This window comes from Amblyomma mixtum, chromosome 8 (genome assembly GCF_055824585.1).
Source record: "Amblyomma mixtum isolate Tamu chromosome 8, ASM5582458v1, whole genome shotgun sequence".
Lineage (NCBI taxonomy): Eukaryota > Metazoa > Arthropoda > Arachnida > Ixodida > Ixodidae > Amblyomma > Amblyomma mixtum.
Window position 1 is genome coordinate 104,780,402 of NC_143019.1, and position 27,067 is coordinate 104,807,468.

The 27,067-nt window shown below is 46.2% G+C and overlaps 1 protein-coding gene across 2 annotated transcripts; it reads left to right on the forward strand.

The window, feature by feature from the left end:
* Nucleotides 1-15,268: 15,268 nt before the first annotated feature.
* Nucleotides 15,269-26,733, forward strand: LOC149333763 (protein toll-like). Of its 2 annotated transcripts, XM_089558757.1 has the most exons (6): nucleotides 15,269-16,612; nucleotides 18,684-19,548; nucleotides 24,002-24,570; nucleotides 24,738-24,876; nucleotides 24,990-25,314; nucleotides 26,115-26,733. In XM_089558757.1, the coding sequence occupies exons 1-6, from the start codon at nucleotides 15,890-15,892 to the stop codon at nucleotides 26,428-26,430; spliced, it is 2,937 nt and encodes a 978-aa protein (XP_089414883.1). In that variant the 5' UTR covers nucleotides 15,269-15,889; the 3' UTR covers nucleotides 26,431-26,733. The 2 variants fall into 2 exon arrangements, with proteins under 2 accessions (XP_089414883.1, XP_089414884.1); XM_089558758.1 differs by lacking the exon at nucleotides 18,684-19,548 and having other exon boundaries at nucleotides 15,275-15,378.
* Nucleotides 26,734-27,067: the final 334 nt, after the last annotated feature.

A 27,067-nucleotide genomic window follows, 5' to 3' on the forward strand; every position in this document is an offset into this window, starting at 1 on the left:
AACACCGGCTACTCCTCTGTTCTTGCAACGCGGTTTCACCGGCTCCTCCTCTGACATCAATCATGCCTGACGGCGTGGCGAGCGGCGCTGCCAGCTGCGGCGGTAGCTAGGCAACGGCTCAGCTCGCGGTGTGAGCGAAATGGCGAGAATACGGCTAATATTGCTCGCTACAAAATTCGGCAGGTGCACTTAAGACTGCTTACGTGCCGGAATGCGAATGCGTTACTATCCCTGCTTGCAATGACAGCCACCCACACACACACACCACCCATAACGCTGTACGGCGAACGGTTGCATCATAATCTCATACAAAATTTCGTTTTTGAGGCAAGGAAATGGCGCAGCAACTGGCTTACACCTCAGTGGACACCTCAACCGCGCCTTAAGGGAAAGGGTAGTGCCCAGTAAGACATGCTATTGAAGGTTCATATATCATCGGTCCGAATCCTTGTCTCGAACTATCCTAGAACTTCACTAGCACATGTGTGTTATAAATGTAACAAAAAATCTTACCACACCCAGCGGAATTAGGTACAACGAACCGTTACGCCACAGTTTCGGTGCGAATGTTGCCAAGAAAACTGGCTCCACATGAAGCTCAGCCATTGATAGCCTGACGAAGTCTCTGCACCCGATTGGTTCGTACAGCGTAGCAAAACGGTGCACTTCACATAGAAGGAGAAAAAAAAGCAAGCAATACTGCACATATACACAGTTAACGAAAGAAATGATATGCCCAGACAAACTTCGTAAACATTACCGCGCATTACAGGTATTCAGTGAGCACTGTTGCTGCAGTACGCACTTCGTACAAAAACAGAAAAACAGTAAATCAGAGAGAAAAGCTCATAATATAATAAAACAGTATGGTGCAATCTACATAACGCATGCGGTTGCCCCAAGGAAAGTCCTCTACATTCTTTTTAATTTAGCAGGGCTATCTGTCCAATTTATTATGCCTTCGTGTTTATTTAGAATATTGAATGCTTGGTACGTCAATGACTGTTTGCCGTAGTTTGTTCTAGCTTTCGGAAGCCTCCTTCTGTGATGTCTGAAACCATGCCGGTGATCAACTGCAACGCCGATATCTTTGTATATGTGTGTGGCGTGTATCTGTAGAATTATTTTTTACAAGTATATTTGGCTGGCCGTGATCACGTCATGCTTCACAAATAGCTCCCTAGTGCGTAATTTACGGATATCCCCTGCATCATTTTCAAAAATACGTGAACGACGACCTTTACAAGGTAAATGAACTTTACTCACAATGAATGAACTTTATTGGATTGTCTGAAGTTGTGATGCAGGGCTTGCTGTGTGCGTCACACGGCCGCTTGATCCAATGAGCCTATTTTTTTTTAGCTGGTGGTTTTTCTGTCATCTGCTAGCATGGGCACACTCACACGCCACCGGATTTTGTGGTAATTGAAATAGTAACGCCTTCGCATTGAAAAAAAAAACTTTAGGACACAACGAGGACTGCTATCTCTATTTGTTGACGAACGGCGGTAGGGGACGACACAAGGATTTCCGGCCGCTTCGCTATCGGGAGAAACACGTGGACGACTTCCTGCTTCCTTTGCAGTCGAACGCTGGTTACGTTACCGGCGCAGCTGGTATCTAAGAAATGCTTCCATCACATTTCTCGCCTGTATTCGCCAGGAATCGCAATATTGTATTGCAATGCAGATCATCAGCCCATGCTCCGCAATGAAGCCTAGAGTTTAGAAATATTACTCCCACTACTCAGAGTCAGCCCCCAAAAACATCCCAAGAAGTTGATGCCGTTCTTTTTTCCGTATTAAATGGCTGCTGAGATGTCTTAGCCTCTTCCCCACTTAATTACTTACTTTTATTGATTTTATTTATTTACAGAATACTGCAGACGCTAAGATGGGTTCAAGCAGGAGGGGCAAAAGCCCGAAAAAAAAGAGGCGCGGCAGATTACATAGCACAAAACTAACATAACAGTAATAGAACATAGTAAAGAACAAGGAAAAAAAACAACTAAGCAATTATCAATAAGAAATTTTGTTAATGGCATCGATGCTGTTTACAACCTCAGGCGGGAGTTCATTCCATTGAGTTTTTGTGTGAGGAAAAAAATGTGTATTTAAAAGCATTGATTCTAGCGCTGTAAGGTGTCAGTGATTCCGTGTGACGATGTCGTGTTAGTCGCGTTGCGATCGGTTTAAGAAATATATCTGGGCTCATAGAGAGTTTGTTATCTTTGAGTAGGAAATTAAATTTCAATCGTTGAATTTTTCTTCGTGTTTGCAATGTCTGTATGTTGTTTTGGGCCATAAGAGTGGTTGGAGAGTCAGTAGAACGATATTTATTAAAGATGAATCTAACACACTTTCGCTGGATCATTTCCAGTGCCTCAATGTTATGTTTTGTGTAAGGGTCCCAGACGGTGCATGCGTACTCAAGTTTCGGTCTGATGATGGATGTGTAGGCTAGAAGCTTAGCACTAGAAGGGGCACCTTTTAATCTATGCCTAAGAAAGCAAAGTTTCCGAAAGGATGACGTACATATGTTGATAGATTCAGAGCATCAATCGGCCTTCGGAATTTTCCTTTCGCTTGGAAGGAGGCTGTGATAGTCTCAATTGTTCAAGCGGCAGACCGCACTGCTGCGGAAAGTACAGGCCTACCGTCTTTCAGCCTTGACTGGCTTTCGAGAAAATCGTTCTGTTGAAACAGTCCTTATCCGTTTCTTGGGCAGTGTAGCTAACAGGTTGGCGCTGTTCATCTTGACTGCAGGCCGACTTTCTACACGGAGAACACTGCATTCTCCTGGGCTGTTTCAAAGCACGCCATCACAAGGGTGTCTCAGTTCGTGATCTATACGTGCAACTGGAGCAGTTGCGCGTTTCGCCTCACAGGCTGGGAGTCAAGGATGTGTGTTTGAACCTACGTGGCATCATGGCAAGTGCATACCGAGCATTAATTAGTACCACATGTTACGCAATTTACCTACAAGAGTCTGGTGCTCTCTGAACTCCTGTATGCCGCTTTCATCTTGAATAGTATCGGCCCCGTTCTTTCTCCACTTATTCCGAATCAGTAAAAGTGGTTCGCTCGAACGCCATGGCTCCTTGTACCTTCCTACCGTTGCCAGTTCGATATCAGTGCTGCATTTCGCGGCTTAGCGCTAAACGCTCTGAAGAGTGCAATCGCGGTACCTTGTTTTCCTCCACAAATGAGTTCATAGACACACTGACGCCTCCATATGGCCGGTCTGACTCTACGAACAAGATGTGTGTTACGCATTCCTTTGTGCAACCTGATCACATTGTTGCTAGAAATGCGGATTTACAGTTACGTGGTGGCATCTGATATTCAAGTAATTCTTTCGTACTTGGCGGCTTTCAAGGAAGCCTTGCAAAGCTTTTCGGACCTCAACACCTGTTGATTCTTTCTCACCTACTTATTATTTTTATTTTCGTCTCTTAAATTGTTCTTTTCATCTTCTGTCATTACGTACATGGCTGCAGTATGTGTTTTACTGTCAAAGGCTTCTCCAAAATGAATATATACTTATCAGGAATGGTTTCTTGGCAGATGATGCATAATTGTAAACAGAAGTCATTGAAAACTAAAAAATCATAGAAGTGAAATAATTGTTGCATTTATGGGGAGTTTCGGGCAGAGCCCGTCCTTTTTCAAGATTCTTTTTCTTCTTTCTTTTCCCTCCCTTTTTAAACAGCAAAAATCTTAACGCATTTATTCGCAATTTTGGAGAGCATGCCCTTTTTTACGACTAAATTTATACAGCTCTTCCTTCTCTTCATAAGGCGTTGGCATCTGAAAAGATGTCCGACACAAGAAAAACAACAAGCAAACGTGTATATACCCGGTGTTCCAGGGACGACCGCCAGAGACGGCTCAGCTGGCGCATCCTTCTCGGAGAGAGAGAGAGAGAAACAACTTTACTGCAATAGATTGGCGGGATTTAGGGCAGGTGGGCTTATTGTGGCCCCCAGGTGGGGGCGACTTCCTGGGCCCACGAAATGAGTGCCAGTTGGATGCTCTTGTCAGGCCTTCTGAGGAGTTGGTTCCATCCGTCTTCGGAGGGAGCTGGCGGTAAGGTTCGAGGGGGGCGGATTTCCCGCGCAACCGCAGAGGGTGTGTGCCTGGGTGGCGATTTCTCCCTGGTAACAATTTCGGCACACGGGGTCGTATTCCCCGTCTGTGATGAGTGAAAGTCTAGAATGGCTAAGGATGGAGTGTGTCTGGAACCTGCGGAGCAAGGTGGCTTTCGCTGGATTCAAGTCGGGGTGTGGAGGCGGGAACTGGCGTCTCATCCCTCTGTAGAGGTTGGTAATTTCGGCAAAGGTCTGGGGAGCCTCGGCAAGAGCATCGGGGTCCGTGGGGCCAGCCGCCCGGTTGGTTAGTCCTCGGGCTAGTCGGTCGACCCCTTCGTTTCCAGAGTTTCCCGCGTGGGCGGGTACCCAGACCAGGTTGATCTTATAGTCGGGATTGCAGCCGCGAAGGATGCGTGCAGCGGGGTGGCAGTTAAAATCTGCCGAGTAATTTTGTATCGCTCTTTTGGAGTCGCTTAGGACTGTGCGCGTACGTGGGTCAGCGATCGCCAGCGCGATGGCGGTTTCTTCTGCCGCTGTCGGAGAGTGAGCTACTACTGTGGCGGCGGTGACGAGAGTAGGTTGTGGCGTGGTTGCACAAGCCACGTATGTGTTTGCACTTTGCCGTGCAGCATCTACGTATATTGCGTGTTCGTCGGCAAGGTATGTGGCATCTAGTGCTTGGGCTTTCAGCTGACGGCGCGTATCATGGCGGCCAGGTAGCATGTTTTTGGGGATTGGTTTATAACTAGGCGGCTATAGACCCCTATCGGAATGGGCGTCGTGGGGTGGACGTCGCCTATGGGGTTGACGTTGAGACGGTCAAGTATGAGCCGCCCTTCTTTAGTGCGGGAGAGAGTGGCCATTGCGTCAACGCTCTGGTACAGACAGCCCGCGTCATCGACATCGCCACTACGCGTCAGCCTTCTAAACGGCACGCGCCCCGCACCGCGCTTGAGTGGGCACGGGAGCAGTCCTCGGATCATGGCTCCTAACCATCCCGCTTGTCTTATGCAGGTGTGTAAAAAGTTCTCTCTTTACGAAACGGTCAGACGACCGTTGTTTAATTCTGCTCCTTTGCCCTCGGGTCATTTGTGACACTGTTTGCGATTGTTTTTCGATGGTATTGTTGCTACTGCGCTTAGGGGACGTAGAATCCAATCCCGGCCCTGGCCCCGGTACGCGTTTACAATCCTTGCTTTATATTGAATATTTGCCAGATGACCCTTCTGAGCAAACAGCTGTTTTGTTTAAGTTTTTGAAAGATCTTCATGCGCGTACGCTCCAGAGTTCGAAGTGTCAAATGGAACTAGCCGCCGACGTCAAAAGCGTAAAGAACGGGCAAAAATCTTTCGAAACAAAAACCGAAGATTTTCATAAACGGCTGGTTCACTTGGAAGAGAGGACCAAGCCCATCAGTCAATTCACGAACGAAATAACCACCTTAAAACAATCCGTCATGCAACTCAGTACCTCCAATGACAAGCTGCTCTTCACTTTGTACGAATTGGAAGATCGTTCGCGTCGCAATAATTTGATTTTTCATGGGCTCCCCGATGCAAACGAAGCGTGGAAAGATACCGAAGAAAAAACTTCTGCTCTCGCTTCCGCCATTGACCCCCTCCGTTCCGGTGCGATTGAACGTGCGCAGCACTTAGGCATTTTTTCGCCGACTAATACCCGCCCCATCATCGTGAAATTTTTAAACTGCAAGTCTAATAAAAAATTCTTTCTTCGCGGAAAGAGCTGAAAGAAAAAAAACCTATCTGTCGACGAAGATTACTCCGTTTCTACTCGAGTGGCTCGCAAAAAACCAATACAGTTCGGCAAAAATCAACCAGGTAATCCTTTTTTTAAGCTACACTACAAAAAGTTAATTTTAAATAAGAAAAGCTACGTGTACTGCCCGAGCTCTGATAGCGCACGCGAAGTTGAGTCAAGCGACGATCGCTCCGAAGCCGACGTGGCTCAACAACTTGATCCGCGCTAGGGAAAGGGCGAGGGGTAGTGGCATTTGTTCATTTCCATTTACAACCCGCGTATCAGTCCTTTTCGGCAACGTAAAGAGCACACTGAACAAACGCCGATGCTCTTTCATCCCTGATTGGTAGATGTTGCGCTCACACCATCCCTTTAACTGAAACCTGGCTTTCCACTAGTGTTCTTGACACACAAATTTTTCATAACGCATCAGCTTTCACAATTTTCCGTTGCGACAGAACCTTACGCATTTTAGGGGTGTCCTGATAGCTGCATCAAAAAGTATATCATCCTCATGTGTCCACATTAACAGTGACTTGGAAATGGTATAGGCTTCAATCATTCTCGAGCATCAAAAATAATCCTAGGCGTCTGTTATCGTGCATCTTCATCCGCAGCTTGTTTCTCTAACGACGTTTACAACGCAATAAATATAGTTCCCACACGTTTTTCCTCCATGCCTTTGTTTTTTTTTCGCCGATTTTAATTTTCCTAATATTACCTGGAACTCGAAATCACCTCACCTGGCGTCCGTTACTTCCGAGGCTAATGAATTTTTGGACCTGTGTTCTACATTCCCGCTCTCTCAGTTAGCACTGCAGCCCACTAGAATAACATCCAACTCTTCAAACACTCCTAATCCTCTAACAATCCTAATCCTCAAAATAATCCTTAGCAGCCATTTCTGGACTACGCATCTTCCGTCTCATATCTTCCCGGCATAAGCGTTCATTGTATGCTTTCATTTTTCATTAAAGGGAGACTGAAGCACTTTTTCTGAAAATCGGGCTGGCAGCGGCATCCTATAGTTTTTCATGCTATATACTGGAATATTGCATCCAAATAAGGCAAAAACAAGCGCGAATTGCCTTTTTTAGCCGAAATATGCGGCCTGTGCCGCGGGGCACGCCGCGCGGCGCGCCGCCGCCCGTGATTGGTCAAGAGAGGTCGTGACGTCACTTTGAGGACTGGAGCAGCTGCCGATGCGGATCCGGCGCTGCGTTGAGGGCAGATCGCAGCTTTCCGTGTCGTTGTAAAAGCGAATACGGCGACTATTTTTTTTTACTGACCACCGAAGTAAAAGATACTACAGTTTGCTCATTCCACGTATCGCCTGAAACCAAAAAAGACACAAGCAAAAAATTCTATGCCTAGCACAAGCATACGCCAGCGTCAAAGACGCGATACAGACCATGCGTAAAAGGTGCCAGCACAACATCGGCTCGTATTCTCGGAAAGGAAGGGGTGCGAACAATACTCAAGTAAGTCAATTACCACCACCGGACGCCTCCTGGCTCGCCCGGAAGAGCGTCATCCTAAAGAAAAGGCCCAAAGCACTGTGTAAATCCTGTTCTCAATACCCGGCGTTGCAGGTTGGGGCAAGAAAGTATTTCAAGTGAACGATGAAGGAGCACAAAGTTGGTGTCAAAATTAGCGAAGCGCAGTGGCCAAGCACTGCGAGGCATGTGACCACAAGATAGTGACGCAATCATGGTGCGCTGGAAACCAAGCCAAATACGCGCACAAATACGCTTCACTCCTGGCGCGTTCAGCAGATGCCAGAAAATATTAATCGCTGCCTCGGAAACGTTCGCCCTTCCTAGATTTGCAGTTTAGGTTCAGTGAAGTAGTTGCCAACTATATGTGTGTTTAAAAGCCAAGCTAGCTGCAACTCGCCCGCTGCCACAACTTGATGAAGAAACCGAGTAAGGTTGCGGTGTTTTTTTGCAAAAACTCGGTTGGCATTCATTTCTCTCATAAATTTGCATCCGAAATCAACGTCGAACGCTTTCATATTAATTGCTTAGCTAGGATTAGAGATGCCGCATATGAAGAGCTTCGATGCTTGCTTGCTTTGCTTTATTGTGCTTTGCTCTGCTTGCTTGCTTGCTTGCTTGGACACGTCGAACCGAGTATAAAATCACTAACCGAGCCTTGCTGAGCACGTCTCAGGTGGTCTGGCCGCACCTAAGCTGAGGAGAGCGACACATGCTTAAGCCTCTATAAGGTTTCTTCAGGGGCTAAGTGAGCATGTTTCTACTTTTAAAAGAGGCGCTTCTTCGGAATGGTGACACGCCTCTTATGCGCGAGGAAATCGATGGAACTGTGTCATGGTTCAGCCGCGCCTTTTCGACAGAAATCTCCAGAGATCACACTAGGACAAGCTCTGCCTGTAGCCGCTCTTACGAAAGTGTGTCGAGCAGAGTAAGCTTGCTTTAGTCGGCTTGAATTCTTCGTCACAGCAGCGAGCGGTTGTGCTGCGAGCTTGTAGTATTGCGGAAAACAGTGGAAGACGACACAGTCGCGGCCGTAGTTGTTCGTGGACACGAACGCAGAGTAGCACCTGTTGAATCTGATTCTCAAGATCGGCTGACACGTTTTGTATGTCGCAACGCACACAGTACGAGGAACAACGCATGCAGCACGAGAAACAACGCGCGCTGAAAGCGCGCTCGGGTGCGCCGAAGCATCCCCGGCTCCTCAACATGACGTCACGCTGGCCGACATGGACGAGGTTTCCCTCTCCGCTGTTCCCCTCTCCTGCGCTCGCGCGGGGCGCGGGAATTTTGAACATCGCGTTTTTAATTGGTGATTGCGCCGCTGTTTTAGCCAAAATCGAAAAAATAATTTCACAGACGTGATCAGCAATGACACTACTTCAAAACCCTAGAAGGTTAGCTGATTCGAAAACCGCCTCAGTATCCCTTTAATGCCCACGTATCAAAGACATCCAGAGAAGTAAAGACATTGCGAGATTAGAAGCGAGCTAACTTTTACGTCATAAATAACGAGATTTCAACCTTTATTTATTTTTTGTTTAAAGGTTTTGATGGCTCTGTGGAAACTTACTGGGAAATTTTTGCATCAAAAGTTCATGATCTCATCGAAAGACACATTCCTTGCTTCAGCATTACCACGAATGCTAACGCGCCATGTTATAATACACGCATCAAACACTTATCTAACAAAAAGAAACGTCTTTATCGCGTCGCTACACTTTCACCTACTGATGCCCACTGGCACGCGTACAAAATAGCCTCTGAAGCTTACGTCACTGCATTAAAAGAAGCCAACTCAACTTTTCTTTCTAACACTCTTGCATCCAAGCTAAAGACAAATCCTAGGAAATTTTGGCGCACAGTTAACCTTTCGACCTCCGACCACATTTCGCTTGAAGATCCATCACTTAAATGGTCCCTGAAACGGTGTCCATGTAGGCAAAGAGAAGTCGAAGTATTGATAGACACTGAACGATCTATCATCCTACCGCAAAAATTTTTGATCTACCTTGTGTGGAACCAGAGAAATGGCTATTAAAAATGACCACCAGCCTTTTCCCTCTCAAATCGTACACCGGAGCGAACCAGAAAAAAATAATGATTACAGACCGGGACCATGCTCCGCCCACAAATACGTCATCGACGAGATCGGTTTGTTTACTTCCGGTTGACGCGCTCGCTCGCTCGCTTTCCCGCTGTCTGCTCACCTGTGTCTCGCAACCGTCGCTGCGGCTTCTGTCGTACTGTGGACCCCGAGCTGAAGGAACGACTTTTGCGGATGAGTGCCGAAATGGGATTTCAGCCTTAAGGCGGGGACATATGTGCGAAAAGTGTGTGCGATTCGCTGCGGCGCACTGTTGTGAACGACGTCGTAACGACCGATCGCAGCTCGTCGCCTGCGTCCAACCTGCTGGATGTCAACGACGAGCCGCGCGTAGAAAACGCAACGACGGGAAGCGGGAGCCAATACGAGCGCGGAGAGCGGCAGCGTCGTGATGCCGTACAGCACGCTCCTCATGGCGCTCGGGGCCGAGCCACGCCAGGCCGGCCTGCCAGCCTTGATGCCGGCCGCCGGCGACTGAAAAACGCGCTAGTATTGTTTGTTCTCGTCCATAGCAAGCCCTTGGATAGATGCATGTCAAAAATGCATAATTTCTGACTATCGTTGGCCAATATCGAGTTGCTGGTAAAAGTGATGACTGCGATACAAGCAAATTTCATCCCACAGCCGCTTTGGTGCTGCTGCTACTAGGTGCGGTTCTCCTGTCGTCTTCGAGTTCCGTTGCTGAAGGCGTCGTGGAAATCGAACATATCTTTTTATAATGGGACGAGTTCGCAGTAAAGCGATGTGAAGAGTAGGCCTTTTATTATAGCGTAGGCGACTTCCGAAGCGCCGTCAGCTGTGGCTTCGATCCGAAACCAGCTAGGCCTAGCGACGACTAGGGCAGCCTGGGACCAGCGCGCAGTTCGTCGCGCGGCGTTGCCGGAGGCGGTGTTGTTGCCGAAAGATCCACTTTTGCACAGGCATATTGTCATTGCTCGAATATAGGAAGCATCCTGTCTGGTATCATGGCTGTTTTGTATTTTCTTGTGCGAACGTGAGGTACGCCGAGCATGCTGGCCGGCCGGCCAGCTTGGATCCCGTCTGCCGGCGTCATAAAAACGAGCTAAAGTGTGTTCTTGACGTAAATAATAAACCCTGGGATAAGAAATGTGAAAAATGTGTCATTTTTGAGGATCGCTGACTAATACTGAGCTGCTGGTAAAGGTAACGACTGTGATACGAGCAAATTCCTTGCCACAACCGCCTCGCAGCTGCCGCTGGCCCGACGTGGGGTCCGGCTCGCCTGGCGCCCGCTCGCTGCGCTGCTGAAGGAGTCGCGGAAAGTGACCATACTATTATTTTATTGTGAGATGATGCTTTTGACTGCAAAGCGATGTGTAGAGTAAGCCTTTTATTATAGCTCATGCGACTTCCGAAGCGCCTGCCTAGCGACGACCACGGCAGCCAGGCAGCAGCAGAGCTCGTCGCCCGGAGCGCCCGCGAGCGGTGCCGTTGCCGAAAGCTCGCAACATAAGCAGGCATGCTTTGTCGCTGCTCGAGCAGTATTTCTGATAACAAGGCGATCTTGCCTTGTGATATTTGTACACCATCCCAAGCAGCGCTCAGGCATTGCTGCACGGCGGCGAAGTGCGACACCGGTTGTGAGCGGAGCTTGGGTAGAGCGGCGCAGCGATGCTCACCGCTCCGTGTGTCCCTGCTTGTAGTGGGGCGGCAGTTCACAAGCGATGATCGGTGCGGCGCGTCGGCCAGGTTTTTATGGACACGCCGTTCAGAAATCCGGCGATGAATCCTGACGACGACGACAGCTCGCTCACTTCAATCTTTCGGCAGACAGTGCCGAAGGGCAACATCTTGGCTTTGCAACCAACGACACAACACGGCCGGTCCATTTTGATCGCGCATGCGACGGAGGTCGCGACAGAAATCAGTAGTGTGGTGACTCCAAATCGCACCTCGATTCTCGATTCGGTTCGACGGCGGCGCCGGCGGAGTGACACAAGCGGTACGAGCAGACGAAAACATTGCAAACTGGAAGTGCAGTACTAATTTCTGACACCCAACACGCAATAACCGCGTAAACATGCATATAAACGACAACTCTCCTTGCTGAAATGCGAAATGGTTCCGCAAAGAGTAAGAATGTGAAGTATCTAGAGCTTTTAGTTTGTTAAATGTGCGATTTCACGTTGGCACCGCGAACCAATGATAGCCCTGCGCTGGTGACGTAAAGAGTACTAAAGTGACGTCATGAGTACAGATTCGGGCGGAAGTTCACCGCCGCTAGTCGCCGCGAGGCTCGGGAGCAGCAGTTTTTGAAAATATTATAAATTATCTACTCGCTTTTGATGTATTGTACGCGGCATGAACGTTCAGTGGCCTATGCTCTACGTAATGCAAGTATTTTTTTGCCAACCTCAGACACCCCTTTCTGGGACCCTTTAACCCTATTAACGCGAGTGAGTGTGCGACAGCCATTAACAATTCCTTCATGAAAAACTTCTCTCGGGTCACAAACGTTCCATCGCCGCCTCCTACACGTCATTATTACTTCATTCAGATGCCCAGAAATATTGCCGATGTGCAAGGCATTATTAAGTTAATTGATAACCTCTCAAATCACTCTTCTCCAGCTTACGATGGAATAACAGCCAAGTTTGTAAAAAATGCATGTGCTTATAGTTCAATAATCTTAACAAAAATTTTTCAGCAGTCCTTAGGTACATCATCACTTCCTACTGCTTGGAAAATAGGGAAGGTGGTTCCATTACATAAATGCGGTGATAAAGCTAACCCAGCAAACTACCGACCCATTTCTTTCACCAACACTTGCTGCAAACTACTAGAACATGTAATCTTTTCTCAGTTAGTTAACTTTCTTGAATCAAATTCATTTTTCACCGCGTCTCAACATGGTTCCCGAAAATCATATTCATGTGTTACGCAGCTTATATCCTTCACGCACAAGCTCCATGACATTTTAGACCGTTCCTCTCTTGTAGACTGCGTTTTTTATAGATTTCTCTAAAGCATTCGACGAGGATTCATACGACCTCTTTCTTTACAAATTAAAACAGTTAAATATTGACTACAGTCTTCTCAAATGGATTGAATCTTTGCTTACTGATCGCTCACAATTTGTTGCAGCTAACGGCCATAACTCCTTGCTAACGCATGTGCATTCTGGTGTGCCACAAGGATCGGTTCTTGTGCCACTTTTTTCCTTATCTACATAAATGACCTTGCCTCTACTGTGCCTTATAATATTCATCTTTTTCCTGACGACTGTGTTATCTTCCGTGAACTAAGTGACGCTAACGATACTACGATTCTGCAAAATGACTTAACTGCTATAGTGAATTGGTGTAATACTTGTACTAAAAAATGCAGACATGCACGTGTCTCGTACAGATTCTGACCTCATGACTTACCACCTAAACAACACTGCTTTTGAATCCGTTAGCGCTTACAAGTACCTTGGGTATATATTACGAGTAACTTATCATGGGCGAGTCACGTTAAATATATTGTCACGCTGTTAAGTTTTCTGCAATCCACACAGAAGTGCAGCGTGCCAATCTAATGCTAATCGCATGCTAGGTTACCTTTGCCGTAATTTTTCCAGCACTCCATCTTCCCCTAAATTGCTGCTTTTCAAGACATTAATACGCCCGAAACATGAGCGTGCGTCATCAGTATGGGACCGTGCTCAAGTCACCCTAACCCGTTCTCTTGAACTTGTTCAAAATAATTGCACTCGCTTCATCCTTTCTTATTACAACCAAACACCCAGTATATCAACCATGAAAAATAGCCCTGAGCTTTCTTCTCTAGCATCGCGTCGTGAAATTTCTCGCTTAGCATTATATCACAGCCTTTTCCATCATTCCATAGTGCATAGTGAACTAATTCTAGGACCGCTCTATCGCACCCATCGCATTGATAACATTCACAAAGTTAACTTGGGTAGTTGTAACACTAAAACTTGTTTTCAGTCCTACCTTCCACTTACTTCTGGTGAATGGAACCACTTGTTGGAATGATTAGAGTTGGAATGAAAATTGGAAACAATAGAGAACCAGGCTTGCCCGGTCTCACGCAAAAAAACGCGATGTCGAAGGTGCGTGGAAGACGAAGTGGAGGTAGCAGAGTAATAATTTTGGTGTCCTCTTTCAGGCCTCAAGAACGTGTTCGTCTGCTCTTCGTCTGCTTTACGGCCTTCTTTGGGATTCGGGTCAAACAATGCAGCAAGGAAACCTTCTTCAAAATGAGATCAACCTCTGCTACGCCAATATAAAAGTTGTCCTAGATGGAAGATGAAGACGGTGGAGAGTTTGCTGCTTGGTACAAAAATGTTATCAGCCCGTTTGCGAACGTTAGTGCAAGAGTTTCATTTCCAAAAAGGTTGTGGAGAGTTCTGGCCAGAGGAGTAGTTGAGCTGGACCTAGAAGTGCTTCTAATCATAGTAAATCTATGGTGATGTACAAATACGAAAAATGGTTAAAACTGTCCGACACTAACCTGCCGAATTCAAAAATTAAGCGAAACGGTTTAGAATTTCGAGTTCTGCATACTGGAGTGTGCAAAGCTCTCAAAGTGCCTTTAGTTGCTGGGATATTGGCCTCCCATAACTGCGTTGCACTGCGTAAAGCAGTGTTCTATGTCGCCATATATGTGTGGACAGTTTGGGCCGTGAGGTGTGGAAGTGTACCGGTATAGATAAAGTTTGGCTGGTGTATGTAGCAGATTAAACTGTATTCGGCGAAGAATGCGAGCTTCACGGATCGATAAGGATGGGTGTGGGGCAGCCTTCCAGTCCCCCGAATATCCTTTCCCCCCACCCCGACCGCGACCCATCACGCTTGCCTCCCTGGATCTGAGGCTGCAACGTGCCCTCGTCGCCTTGGCCCAGGACGGACTGAACGCCTACTATAAAGGCTGTTCTAATAAAAGTGTCACACCACCACCACCACCCATAACTGCAATGCTTATTTATTTCTCACGAATACGCAGGTTAAGCTTACGGAACAACTAGATAAGAAATAGGCGTTACTGGCCGCCTCCGAATACGCGATAAGGGCCCCTTGCTGCTTCCCAGTTATCGAATCACTCAAACGTTTCGACCCCGTATTGTTCACGCCGAGAAACTGTTCAGTAACTTTCTCTCTCGCCTTTCGTCTTTTAAGCTTACAAAGAAATCCTTCCACGGCAGCCCCTATACTCTCACTGTATCAGTGTTCTTGATCGCATTTCCTTGCGCAATTCTTTCTCTTGTGACTTAGACTACAGCCTTTCAAAGCTAAGTGTAAAGTACGCACATGTATGGCAATATAAAAAAGAATGCCTCGCTCACCTTACGTAGACACGTATGTCCCTTCGATCTATTGAACAATGCTTAAGCAGAGGAACATGTTTACTCACCGGAGTATCGGATAGTGTTTTACAGCCCTCCTTATTTGCGCGGGCTAATGAAATGAATAAGTCATTACTTAATTATGTAGCGTCACGAAAGCTGGCTGTTTCTACCCAGGTAACTTAAAATGAATGCGTAGCATGTTCTGGTTCCGTATATTTTTGAGACGGAGTAAGACACCACCGAACGAGACAACTGCTTTGGTTTTGAAAACAGGCGCATTTCTGAGAAGAAAGCACACATCTGTCTTTCTTAAGAAAGCGTATTTCCGAAAGAAGCGGATGCAGGATTTCCTGGGAGTTCGACGGGTCTCCTTCAGATGGGAGGCTGCGCGTGGAAACGCCCTCCAGCCCTCCTCTCCCGCAGCCTCCCCTGCCTCGCATAATCTCTGGTCACATGCCTTCCAGGAGGCTAATTTACTATTCCCTTTTAGTACGTGTCTCTCCGTCGCGTGTGATGTGTGTGCGTTGTGCGGACGGCTCCCAGAAGAAATTTCCCGAGTCGCTGTGTGCCATCAAACTGAGAAATCGCCGTACTCCAAACAGAGCGATCTAATGTGAGTCCTTCAAGACCCCATTTTTTGTGTAACATGTACGTGCATTGAACGTAGAGTGCTGGCCGAGAAGACTGTTCCTACAACCAGGGACGGACGAAGACTGAACAGTGGCGTCGCCGTTATGTAACGCCGCAGCAGTCAACTTCCCCTCAGCGGACTTTCGCCAGTTGAAAGAAAATGTGCGGCTTTGCGTCTGAGTTCTCTTAGCCTTGCTTCAATGCTTCGACCGCACAGTAGTGGTAGGGAATGCGAAGACGTCGACCCCGACTTCCCCTGTGGCCCTCCGCGAGGCGCTTAGTTTTTGTGATACATACTGGAGCGCATCTGTCGACAAAGGGTGGGTTCACTTCTTACCAGCGCCCTAACTCAATTCTGCACTGATGCTTTTGTTCTTCCTCGAGACAGGTAAACCTTCGATGAATGTCGGGCTCGAGCGTAACTTGTAGATTGACAAGGAAAGTTCAAGCCGATTATAACGCACGCAATCACCTGGGAACAAAAGACCTCCAGTATGGTTACTTCTCGTATGATAGTCCTAGTCTGCACGCTGGCTGCTTCGTGCACTTCAGTGTATGCGGTGCGCAGGGGGCCCTGGTATCGGAAGAAGGTCAACGCCACATGTCCGGAACTCAAGCGCTGCTCCTGCGAGACTACGATGGACGGAGCTGTGTTGATGTGTACTGACGTCTCTAAAGCAGAAGAAATCGACGCAGACATTGCCATGATGACGGGAGTATGTTTAAAAAAGCTAACATTGAGGAACGTCGCAGTCATCGATCTGCCGGCTGATTGGTTTTCCAACAGAACAATTATTTCTCTCGCTATCGATCGTTGCCCTCTGCGCGACATCGGAGAAACGACACTGAGGTCCGCAATCAAACTGTTGAGAATCGCCTTTACAGAAACTCTGCTGAACAATCTGCCACGCGGCTTGAGCGCCGCTAAGGGCTTGCATCATATCATTGCAAGTGGAAATACCTTCAGAGTTCTGCAGGGCTCTCTGTACTTGCCCGAATTATATCACTTGGACCTACGGTACAACAGCATTGAAGAGGTGGACGAAGAATACATGAGTGGTTTTACCAAGCTGAAGGTCCTGTCGTTGTCGCACAACAAGATTCAGCACCTGTCACCCGTTCTCTTCAAGAACTCAAGAAATTTAAGAGAAGTCCGAATAGCGAGTAACCGCATCGCAGTAGTAAATGGCGTCTTTGACGACTTGCGCTACTTAGAGGTAAGCATCTTATTTTCTCATTATTTTTAGCTCTGCTTCAAATAGCAGATATGAGTTAATTAATGGTTACAAGACATGCTATGTAACCTTACTCCAAATGTGAACCTTACTCATATGAGCACACCACGACAGTATCAAGTATTCTTTCCTCTTCTTTAGCATTTCTTTCTGGATCATGCTGAACATGGCTGAACGGCGCTATCGAAGCCCTTTCTTCCACACTATAGAGTGGAGCGTACAAGCGGTTTTCAATAGAACAGGCTTGACAAAGTGCGAAATCGAGTACTGGCTCCGACACTCAGTGCGTTTAGTTTATGATTTCTCTTAGTTTAGACTTTGTAAAGCACTTGTGAACACAGCTGCTGGAGAGCTCGTAAAATTATTACAGCACTGCGCTTTGTTGAGTACATATTTTGGTTTTCTCTTCACTGTCTCATGCATGAGGTTCCACGAAATCACTTCCGAGCGCCACCTGAAAACGCCGTCCAGAAAAATGGGGAAAACGCGACACTCGTTTTTCAAGTGCGATTATCGCCAATTCGAGTGCACAAGTTAACAATGCTCGGCATAATTAAATATCACTTTGCCAGGAACATAAAGAAATTTCTTTTACAATAGGCGCCATTGAAGATTTATTGCATCCAATCTAGAGTTCGAAAACGTGTTTGCCTTTTGTCTCAACACTGGCTCAGATAGTTTACCCTATGAGCTTAAGAAATCAGACCATGTTGATTACAAGGCTGGCCATACACGTGACTCATTGTGGTATGTTAATTTTTCGGTACTAAGGCCCATCATTCAACACAGGCGCCGCTCTAATAAGCGGGCTTTAGGTCAGCGCTCGATGCTTTTACTTACTTCCGGCGTCTTGTCCGCTCCGAAATTTTATATCTCAAAATGATGTCATACTACAGCTTTCCGCCTTGATTGACTATCTACCCCCTCGTACACTCTTAGAAGACATCTTAAAGCACACTCACGGAGAGCTAAAGAGGACAATTTAACAATAAATTTAAATCTCGGTTAAATACTCCGGCTGCTCCTCACTCTGGCACATTTCACTCACTCTGGCAAATTGGGGTTTGAGTCACTAACACCGCTCGCCGTGCCTTGCTCAACCATGAGCCACAAACTGCCAGACGTCTTCCTCCCAACCTGGAAGGATTATTCAAAGGTCGCCGCAGCGCACACATAAGACCACGTAGTTTCTAACCCAAAGGAAACAACTACACCAACTACCCAAATTTAACGAAAGGAAAAAAACTTGAGTCAGCCTACACGGTCAACGTGTCAAGGAGAAAACGCGGCAGAAAGCAGCATATGCTTTGTCACGAGCCACAAGGAAGACATAAAAACGGTAGGACCCGTTCAAAAAACCTCGTCTGTTTTAAAGATCACCCTTGAGCAGCCATTGATCGGGCGCAACCAATATGTCAAAATGCTGTATGCCCATAAATCATCGACCTTTTAAAAACGGTTTCCCGCAACGCGTCTAGGGCGTTGTCCACACCTAGCAAGCCGGCAGGCTAATGCGCCGATGTTTGCAGGCACACTGAACAAATCGCAGTCAGTATCCTGGAACGCGGCAGGAAATCTGCTTCACTGATACCATTAACGTCGTGTTTTGTGCGATTGTGTTCACGTTCCCGCCTAGTGTCACTAGATAGGTTTCGAGAACTTATCTAGTGACTCCATTTCCACTTCTTCACCCACAGCGATGGCTCAGTGACTCGTGCCTCGGCTCAGCTCTGGTTCCGAGTCAGTGACTAACTCACACCGATGGCTCAGACCTTGGTTGCTTGAAAAGGCCCAACGATTGCAGTCATTTAAACCAGAAAAAAATAAACATGCAGCAATTTTTTTATTTGTCACTTTGCTCACTGCAAAATAACTAGAGCGAACATTTTAGATCAAATAGAGAACTTAATACGCAACTTCATATGCGCCAGAAATAAAAATGAACGTCGCCTACGCTTTACTTGTTCCGGTGCCTATCGGCTTCTTTCGGATGTCGCAAAGATAATTTTGATACAATACTGCTCCTCATTGTTTCATTAAAATTTATTTTCAGACAATCAGCCTCGAGAACAACTTGATAGTGGACATCAGTGAACTTGCGAAATCGAGGATGCCATACCTCAGAGAAATCAACCTCGCCCACAACAAGATTGGCGTTATACCTAAGTTCGCGTCAGCAAATTGCTTAATAGAAGTGCTCCGCTTGGGCGGCAACCAAATAAGCGAGATAGAGCCTACAGCTTTCAAGGCACTACAAAGACTCCGTCGTCTGGATCTCAGCAAAAACAAGATAAGTTCCGTAAACGCGTCTGTTTTCAGCCCAGAATCAAACTTGGAATTTCTAAACATGAAGGAGAACCAGCTGACCAACTTGACAGAGATGTTCAGGCACACACGCCGAATCAAGGAACTTAAATTAACTTCAAATAGCATAGCTTGCATCACCGACGTTTTCAAGTATCTGGGAAGTTTAAAAAAGCTATTTCTTAGGGATAACCTCATCAGCCACGTTCCCGACGATAACTTCAAAGACAATACGGACCTTCTGGAGTTGCATCTGAGCGAAAACCACATTCATTGGTTTGGCAGGAACGCGTTCCGGGGCCTCGTCACTCTTAAAAATCTGCGTTTACGAAGCAATCAGTTGGTTTCCCTTAATGGTTCAATGAGACACCTGGTAAATTTGAAATACTTTGACGCCGCCTTCAATGAAATACAGTACTTAGAAAGAGGTGAATTTGGACGAAACGCGTTCCTCGCCTACATCTCCCTGAGGGGAAACATCACCAGCGTGGAAGGTGCCTTCACAGGAACTGTACATCTGAGAGGTCTCAGCCTCGCAGGAAATGGGATTGAAGTTCTGCGCCGAACGGATTTTCCGCGACGCATGACAACTACACCGAACGTGACCGTGGACCGTAAGCTATCACATTTGGTTGCCACTTTCCAAACCATGCGACTTCTTTGAAAAGGTCGACCATAAAGGCGCTCGCCCATTAGCGGCGGAAACGGCGTTCCCTGTTGGGGAATTAAGGAAAAATCACAGGTCTGCAAGGTTTCATGCTATAGCTTTTTATTTGCCTAACCGAGACGAAATCTTAACACCGCAGTATAGAGTGGATGTAAGTTAGCGTATCCAAAAGGAGGTAAAAAAATAGGGGACGTTATGATTTAAAGCTAGGGAAACCTAAAAGCTTTATTTCATGCACCAGTAAATTCCAATGCAGATTCTTCATTGCTCCCGCAAGCTTCGTATATGCACAGACAGTTCTTCGGGAGGCTTTCAATATTGTACGCAGATCTGCTGTTGTCTGAGAAATTCGTCTCTTCCACTAACGGTTCCTTCTTCCATCTGCAATTTGTCTTTTCCGATTGTTTGTTAACTGCAGCTGTAACTACGCAAAATATGTGGCGTTTATAGATCTCGACGAGTCCTCATTCCACTACCGGCGTCTTGGTGCAGTGGTAAAGAAATGCGCGACTGTCCCAGCACGTCGCTCCTTCAAACAAATCCGCCTGTGCAGATAGAGAGATGCAAGCTGCTTTTCGCAAGCCAATGTGTTGCACAGATAGTTCTTCAGGGAGCCTATCTATTTCGCACTCACGTCCTCACTTGCCCAGTTATTTTCTTTTTAATCGTTTTCATTTTTGCTGACTCCTTCTCAGCCAGACGTCGTCCCTACAAGTAGAGAAGAAGGGGAGAGGGAACCGACTCGCAGGTGGCAGATGAGAGAGGGTAATCCCCCCGCCACTGTTGGAAGGTGAAGGCTTCGCACAGACGCCTAAGCTCGATGCCGACGGCCTACAGATCTCGCCGTCATGGCCCTCCTGATGCTGTCGCAAATAAATGTTCAAAGAAAGGAGCAGAAACACGATCAGAGAAAAAGAAAACGAATGCGGGTGTTGGCCAGCGATCGAACAAACACTTCTCAATAAAACTTCAATATGCAGACCGGAGAGCTGGTATTCACTAATAGCACATCTGCTCGCATTGGAGGAGCTCTTTAAAACACAACGTTCTTTTCAGCCATTGTAATTAGTCTAAATAAATTAACCACAGTAATAAATCAGTCTTACTTAATAAATTAAAAAACGGACAGTATTCCCCGTAGATACATCGCACTGCTACTGAATATAGCAAAAGCACTGCGTTCTATTGATGGCCGACACCAATCCAATGGTGCGAAATAGGCAGGTAGACGACAGCCAGCATTGCAGAAGTATCGTGTAAATTCCAGTGATAACCATACAAAAATCGTAGCAAATTCTTTACCTAACACCGTCTTACTTCAAAGAAGGATAGCCAGCGGATTTAAAAGAGCCCTCACTGGGTGGCTGAAACTGAAGTTCACTTCGCAACGTACTATCGGGACAAAAGTGGTATACTCCACGCGGCGGGAGCCGGAGCCAAGGAAAACTGGGGCATTTTGGCGATCTAAAGCACCAAACATTGAAATGAGTCAAGCGACATACCTCCTGACATTAAAGGTCACGCATTGGACGTTTCGATCCCAGATGCCGTCTGTAGACGGCGTTGCAACGCAGTTTTCCGTTGCTCCGGCTCTCGCCCCGTGGAGTATACCCCTTTCGTCCCAGATAGTACATCCCTTCTGTCAGCATAGTGGGCGTAGATGTGTCCAACAAGCTTGGCTGTAGCTACCGTAGAATCATCATCATCATCATCATCATTAGCATTATGAGCCTGACTGCGCCCAAAGCAGGGCGAAAGCCTCTTTCATATCTCTCCAATTAACCAACTTGTGCCAGCCGCGGCCACCCTATTGTCGCAAAATTCTTAATCTCATCCACCCACTTAACTTCCTACCGCCCCGTGCTACGCTTGCCTTCTCTTGGAATCTAGTCCATCACAATTGATTACAATCGGTTATCTTCCCTTCAAATTCCATACGCTGCCCAACCCCATTCATCTCGACTTCGACAATGGTGTCGTTAACCCGCCTTTCTTCTCTCACCCACTCTGCCCTCTTCCTCTCTCTTTATGTTACACCTATCATTTTCCTTTCCATAGCACGCCGCGTTGACCTTAAGATAAGCTGAACGCTTTTCGTTACCCTTCACGTTTCTGCCCCATAGGTGAGTGCCGGTAACACAAAGCTGTTGTATTCTGGAGGGATATTGTTAAACTGCCACTCATGATCTGAGAGAATCTGCCAAATGCGCTCCACCTCATTCTTATTCTACTGGTTATATCCTTCTCATGATCCGGATCAGCGGTCACTACCTGCCCTAAGTAGACATATTCCCTTATTACTTGCAGCATCTCGCTAGCAATTGTAAACTGTAAATTTCGAGGCGGAAGAATTCTGAAGTCTAAAATAAGCACGAAAATGATAGTCCGTTGATGAATCAGGAGGACAAAAAATCAAGTACAAACCTGTGAAATAAAAGATATATATATATATATATATATATATATATATATATATATATATATATATATATATATATATATATATATATATATATATCCAAATGCATGTTACAATAGCCTAAGTCACAAAGCGCTGGCGGCCTTGTCGGTTCCCAGCCGGTGACAGAATGCCAGAAGCAATGTAGCACTTACAATAACACGAATATAAGTATAAAATCAAATCGAACACAATCTCAGCAGTGACTCAAATTTGAGTCCGCTTTAACTCCTTCTCAGGTAATACTAGGGGACATATTATCAATAATTTTGCGTAATATAAATGCTGATAGCGTACAACGTTATAGCGTTTTCTCCACATCTACTCGATACTCACAGCAACAAAAAATTTGAGACCGTGCCCAAAATCTCGTATTCTGCCCTGTCCGAACGGCACAATCATAACATAACCAAAACCAAAGATAACTTTATTAGGCGTAGGAGGTACGGTACCTAAGAAGGCTTCTGGAAATGTTTGCGGCGTACCAAAACACTGTTCAATGAAACGTCCGAAAACAAACCGAAGACAGGTCCCGTAAACTAGAAAAACTAATTATGCAATTATTGTACACGACAGGAGTGAGTGATGTAATCAGTGCAGGCTGCATTCTAGGCAACGTAATGCGATAATAAAAGTTGAAGAAATTTTTTTCAGCCACCTCTACGTAGCGCTCCTCATAAATGGTGCTGTTAGTGACATTCTGTCTCTTTTTCTGTGTCTTCTTTTTCCGCGAGAGGCACAATCAATTATTTATTTTGTGCACGGGGCTTAACTTTATTTCCATGAAAAAATCCCAAGGAACACTCACGAATTCGTAGAAGTGTCTTCTATTGCCATAGCTTCTGTCCCAGCAGCTCTGACGTCGCTTCGTTGCATCCTATCTCTTCGTTGTGCTCCTCGCGGAAGTTTCTGTCCCCGCAGGAAATTGGCTCGGAAGCTTCTTTACCATTAAAAAGGCACTGAGAGCTGTGGTAGCATTCATCACAAACATAGGTGATCTTGAGCGCTTAGAAAACCACATACCTATTCCCCTGTAATCCCTGTCTCAAAGTGTACTCAAATAATTAATAATACAACCATATACCTGCTTGACTGCGCTGAGACAAGCAAATCAACCGAACGGTTTCTGGAAAGAGATGTGCAAAAAAAACAATTTTTAATGAGATTCCTGATAATTGTGCAGAATAAAACTCATCCAAATAATAAGGGAGTTAGAAATTGATTTTCAGCATTTTATCGAACCTAAGGAACAGTAGTGCTTGAAATTAGTTCTCGCACTTAGAGAATGCAGCCTTGTGGACGCAATGTATTCCTCACCATTTCAGTAATAAATTGACGTCACTTAAAAATAGGTCCCTAGTCACTGCAGTAAGCGTGGATATTTATACAGATGCTTAAAGATATATCTATTCGTAGAGTTTCGTAGCGCGACATTCTACGTGTGTATCTGCCTCCAAAATTCCATACTATTCTTTCAAGCAACGCATGCAACTCAGTGCCTCAAGACGTGGAATTCCTTTTTAGTATCAAAGAGGCGTTGCGTAATACGCTAATCTTATTTCGCAACGCGAATGTGAAATGGGCAGAGTGACAAACTTCACTTGCTCCTCTCGTTCGATGGCCAATGAGCGTGACACGCAGCAGCTAACGTGACACACTGGAGAAGTTCGAGGAAATATTGACTGCATTGTATGGCCGCTTTTAGAAACACTCTCATCGCTTAGCATCGAATGTTTTCTTCATGATCATGTGAGAATATAGAACCATGGAACAGGGGTATGCATAGTGCCCGAGAATCCCTATTTTGTACCTGAAAAAGTACTGATTTCCTTTTATATGACTAAATGACTATATCTATAGCATCTGTACAATAACTTTATCAATGTCTTTTATCCACAGCAACTTGCTTACAGTGTTGTCTTTAATTTGTTTCCGGTTCCAGACAACCCTTTGCTATGTGACTGCAGATTGGCCTGGCTTGTACGGCACGACAGTGAAGTGCGCTTAACGCGGAAACCGATGTGTGAAAGCCCACCTTGGATGAAAGGAAACTCGCTCCACACCTTGACGGAGGCGAACTTGACCAAATGGCAGGATGACTGTGAAGCGGGCTGCAGCTGCACCTGCCGTGATGACGGATTCGGAAACCGAGGCATCGTCGTGAACTGCTCGTCGGCAGAATTGAACCGGTTACCCAAAACGTTTCCTGAAAACGCGACTGATTTGGATCTGCGCAATAACCGCCTCGAAGATATCGATGCCTCTTTCAAAAACGCCGCTCCGCATGTGGAAGTGCTTTTTTTGCGAAATAATCTCATTTCAAGACTCAGTGCGAATGTCCTTCCCAGCAAAGTGCACTCCCTCGATCTTAGGGGCAACAACCTGATGCAATTTCCACATGCCCTGGTGATGGAACGCAACCTTACTTCGCTCTGGCTGTCCGGCAACCCTTTCCAATGCGGATGTGATGATTATTCATTCAGGCAGTGGCTGGAAGCTCACAAGAATGTGGTAAGCCTGACCAGTGACAATCAGAGTAATCTGTGAAAGAGGGGTCTTCAAAATACCATATTTTACCATACCAAATTAAGTTTATTTTTGCAGTTTGGTGGTCTCTTCTTTCTTCCTACACTTTTTTACCCCATTCCGTTGGCCTATTTTGCCTGCCTTTCTTACAGATTCCAGATGCCAAACACATCACATGCGCTGAAAGTTTCAACGAACTTGTGTCAGAGAGGAGATTTATCACCTTAGGGGAAAGCCAACTATGTCCTCTGTCTTCTCCAGCATACACGACATATCTCCTGTACGCCTTCGGTGCGTGTCGAGACGCAAGCCATTTGCACTTTTCGATCATTACTGTATTGTGTAAATAGTTCTTGCGCCAACACTGAGCAACTCCGATTCTCCACCTTTGTATACGCACGCAGTGATGCTGGCCGTGATCCTAACACTCTCAGCGGTGTACTTTTACGGCGAACGGCACCTGAAGGAATGGCTGACCATGAGAGGTGTCTGCAGCTGGGTGCGCTGCATCAGGGAAGGCGACCTGGATGCAGAGAAGGTGTTCGACGTGTTCTTATCTTACAGCAGCAATGATGCAGGCTGGGTCCACGAAAAGCTGATGCCGGGACTAGAGGCGGTCGGCTTATCCTACTGCACCTATGAGCGGAACTTCAAAGGTGGTTTCCTGCTGCAGGACATCATCCGTGACGCGGTCGCCTGCTCCAGGAGGACAGTGCTCCTCCTCACCCGGTAAACATGTTACCTTTCATGCGCATAAACGGATGTGCAGCTCTTACTCAATCCTAACGACTTCTCGGTCCTTTGCATGTCTGAAAGCAACGGGCGCTGCATCATTTGGTTGCTGACGGGTACTGTGCGATCGTCTACTTCGGCTCTACGCCAGAACTATGCCCGATCAGTCAGGCCAAACACTTCCGGCCACTTTTGATTTCTTTAGGAATTTTGGACTTCGGCGCTCCAAGAAAGCCAACATAAGTGATCCATGGAAATTTGAGCCTGTTCTAGTCTTCAAAAAGTTTTTCATCGCTTCCCCTCCAATAAACAAAATTGTTCTGACCTCTGAATACGCGTAAGCATGTCTGAGTTTCAGGTACTTCTCCACTTCCGTCGCGGGTAGCCATGCATAGCTGAAAATATCACCCTAGGGTAGGACGTGTTTTTCAGCTTCAAAGCTGCGTTCATTTTGATTGGCCATGTGACTGATGTGAAGCATACTTCGGTAAGTAAAGGCCACAGACACACTTCAAATTTACGGATAACATGAACTCTGAAATGTACCCCGCAGGCTAGGAATCATTGCTCTTTGACCATTTCTACGATTGTTTCGTAATACAAGGTGAAGTGTACGCAATAATTGTGGGAATTTTGTGATATTGTTTCTCATCTCCCGCGTTAGTCGGTTAAGTATAACTTATGGAACGTTTTGACCCGCATTTTGCACTCCACAGATTTTATGATGACTTAACAGATGGACTTTTAGAATTACTCTTTTCAAGGCAAATGCTGATGATGCGTTCTCACTCCTGCAGGAACTTCGTAGCAAGCGAATGGTGCCGCTGGGAGTTCCGGTTGGCGCATCAGAAAGCCCTGGAGGACAACGTCAACAGACTGATCATTGTGCTTCTCGACGAGGTTGCCCCTGGTTCTCTTGACGAAGACCTGCGCCTCTACATGCGGGCGGCGAATTACCTCCGCTGGGGAGAGCCAAACTTTTGGGACAGGTTCTACTGCTCGATGCCCAAGAAGGATGCAAAAAGGAAGCTCATCAAGCACAAACCACTGCAGCCTGCTCTTGCCGAAATCATCTGTACTGAATCGAAAGAGGCCGCGGCTTGGAATATTTAATTCCATTGCATTTATGATATGAGTGAGATAGCAATGCTCGTAAGCATCTGTGCCTCGTCTCGTTGCGTATAGAGGTTTGTGCTCTGGACTCTGGTCCCTTCCTACGCCTGTGAGAACGTTTGCTCGAGACTATAAAAATTACAGAGTACTGCCTGCCGGGAAGAACTTGTAGCACTTAATAACGCACTCCATATAAAACGAGTCAGTGTCAGACGTTGCAAATGCCAAATAATATTGAAGAAAGAGACCTTGGAGCGCATGCATTAAACATACTCGTAAAAATAAACTGGAAACAATACAGAATAGGGTATTCTTGTTTCATTCTAATAAATTATGACAGCTGACTTAATATGTGAAAAGCGAAAGCGAACTTTAAAAGCCGGTTCCAAAATCTGGAATAAAATACCCCGAGTGGAAGACTTTGCGCGATGTTTATCCTTCTAAAACTGGTCGAAACAAAGAAGAGCATTTAATGCACCCACCTTAAGTTCGCAGAAGAGAGAACCACAATTCAAACTTGACGTATTTACTCTTAGAAGTGCTTTTATCAGTGCAGGCTACGAAATGAATCTTTCACCACCAGATGTTGTTAATGTCATGCCAAATTTGGTCTTTTTCTGAAAAGTTCAGGATTTTA

Bases quoted from the DNA above. Each gene is read 5' to 3' on its own strand.
- LOC149333763 (XM_089558757.1), top strand. From the start codon at position 15,890: ATGGTTACTTCTCGTATGATAGTCCTAGTCTGCACGCTGGCTGCTTCG. The intron at 19,549-24,001 runs GTAAGCTATCAC...TTCCGGTTCCAG, and splicing joins ACCGAACGTGACCGTGGACC to ACAACCCTTTGCTATGTGAC. The intron at 24,877-24,989 runs GTGCGTGTCGAG...ATACGCACGCAG, and splicing joins ATATCTCCTGTACGCCTTCG to TGATGCTGGCCGTGATCCTA.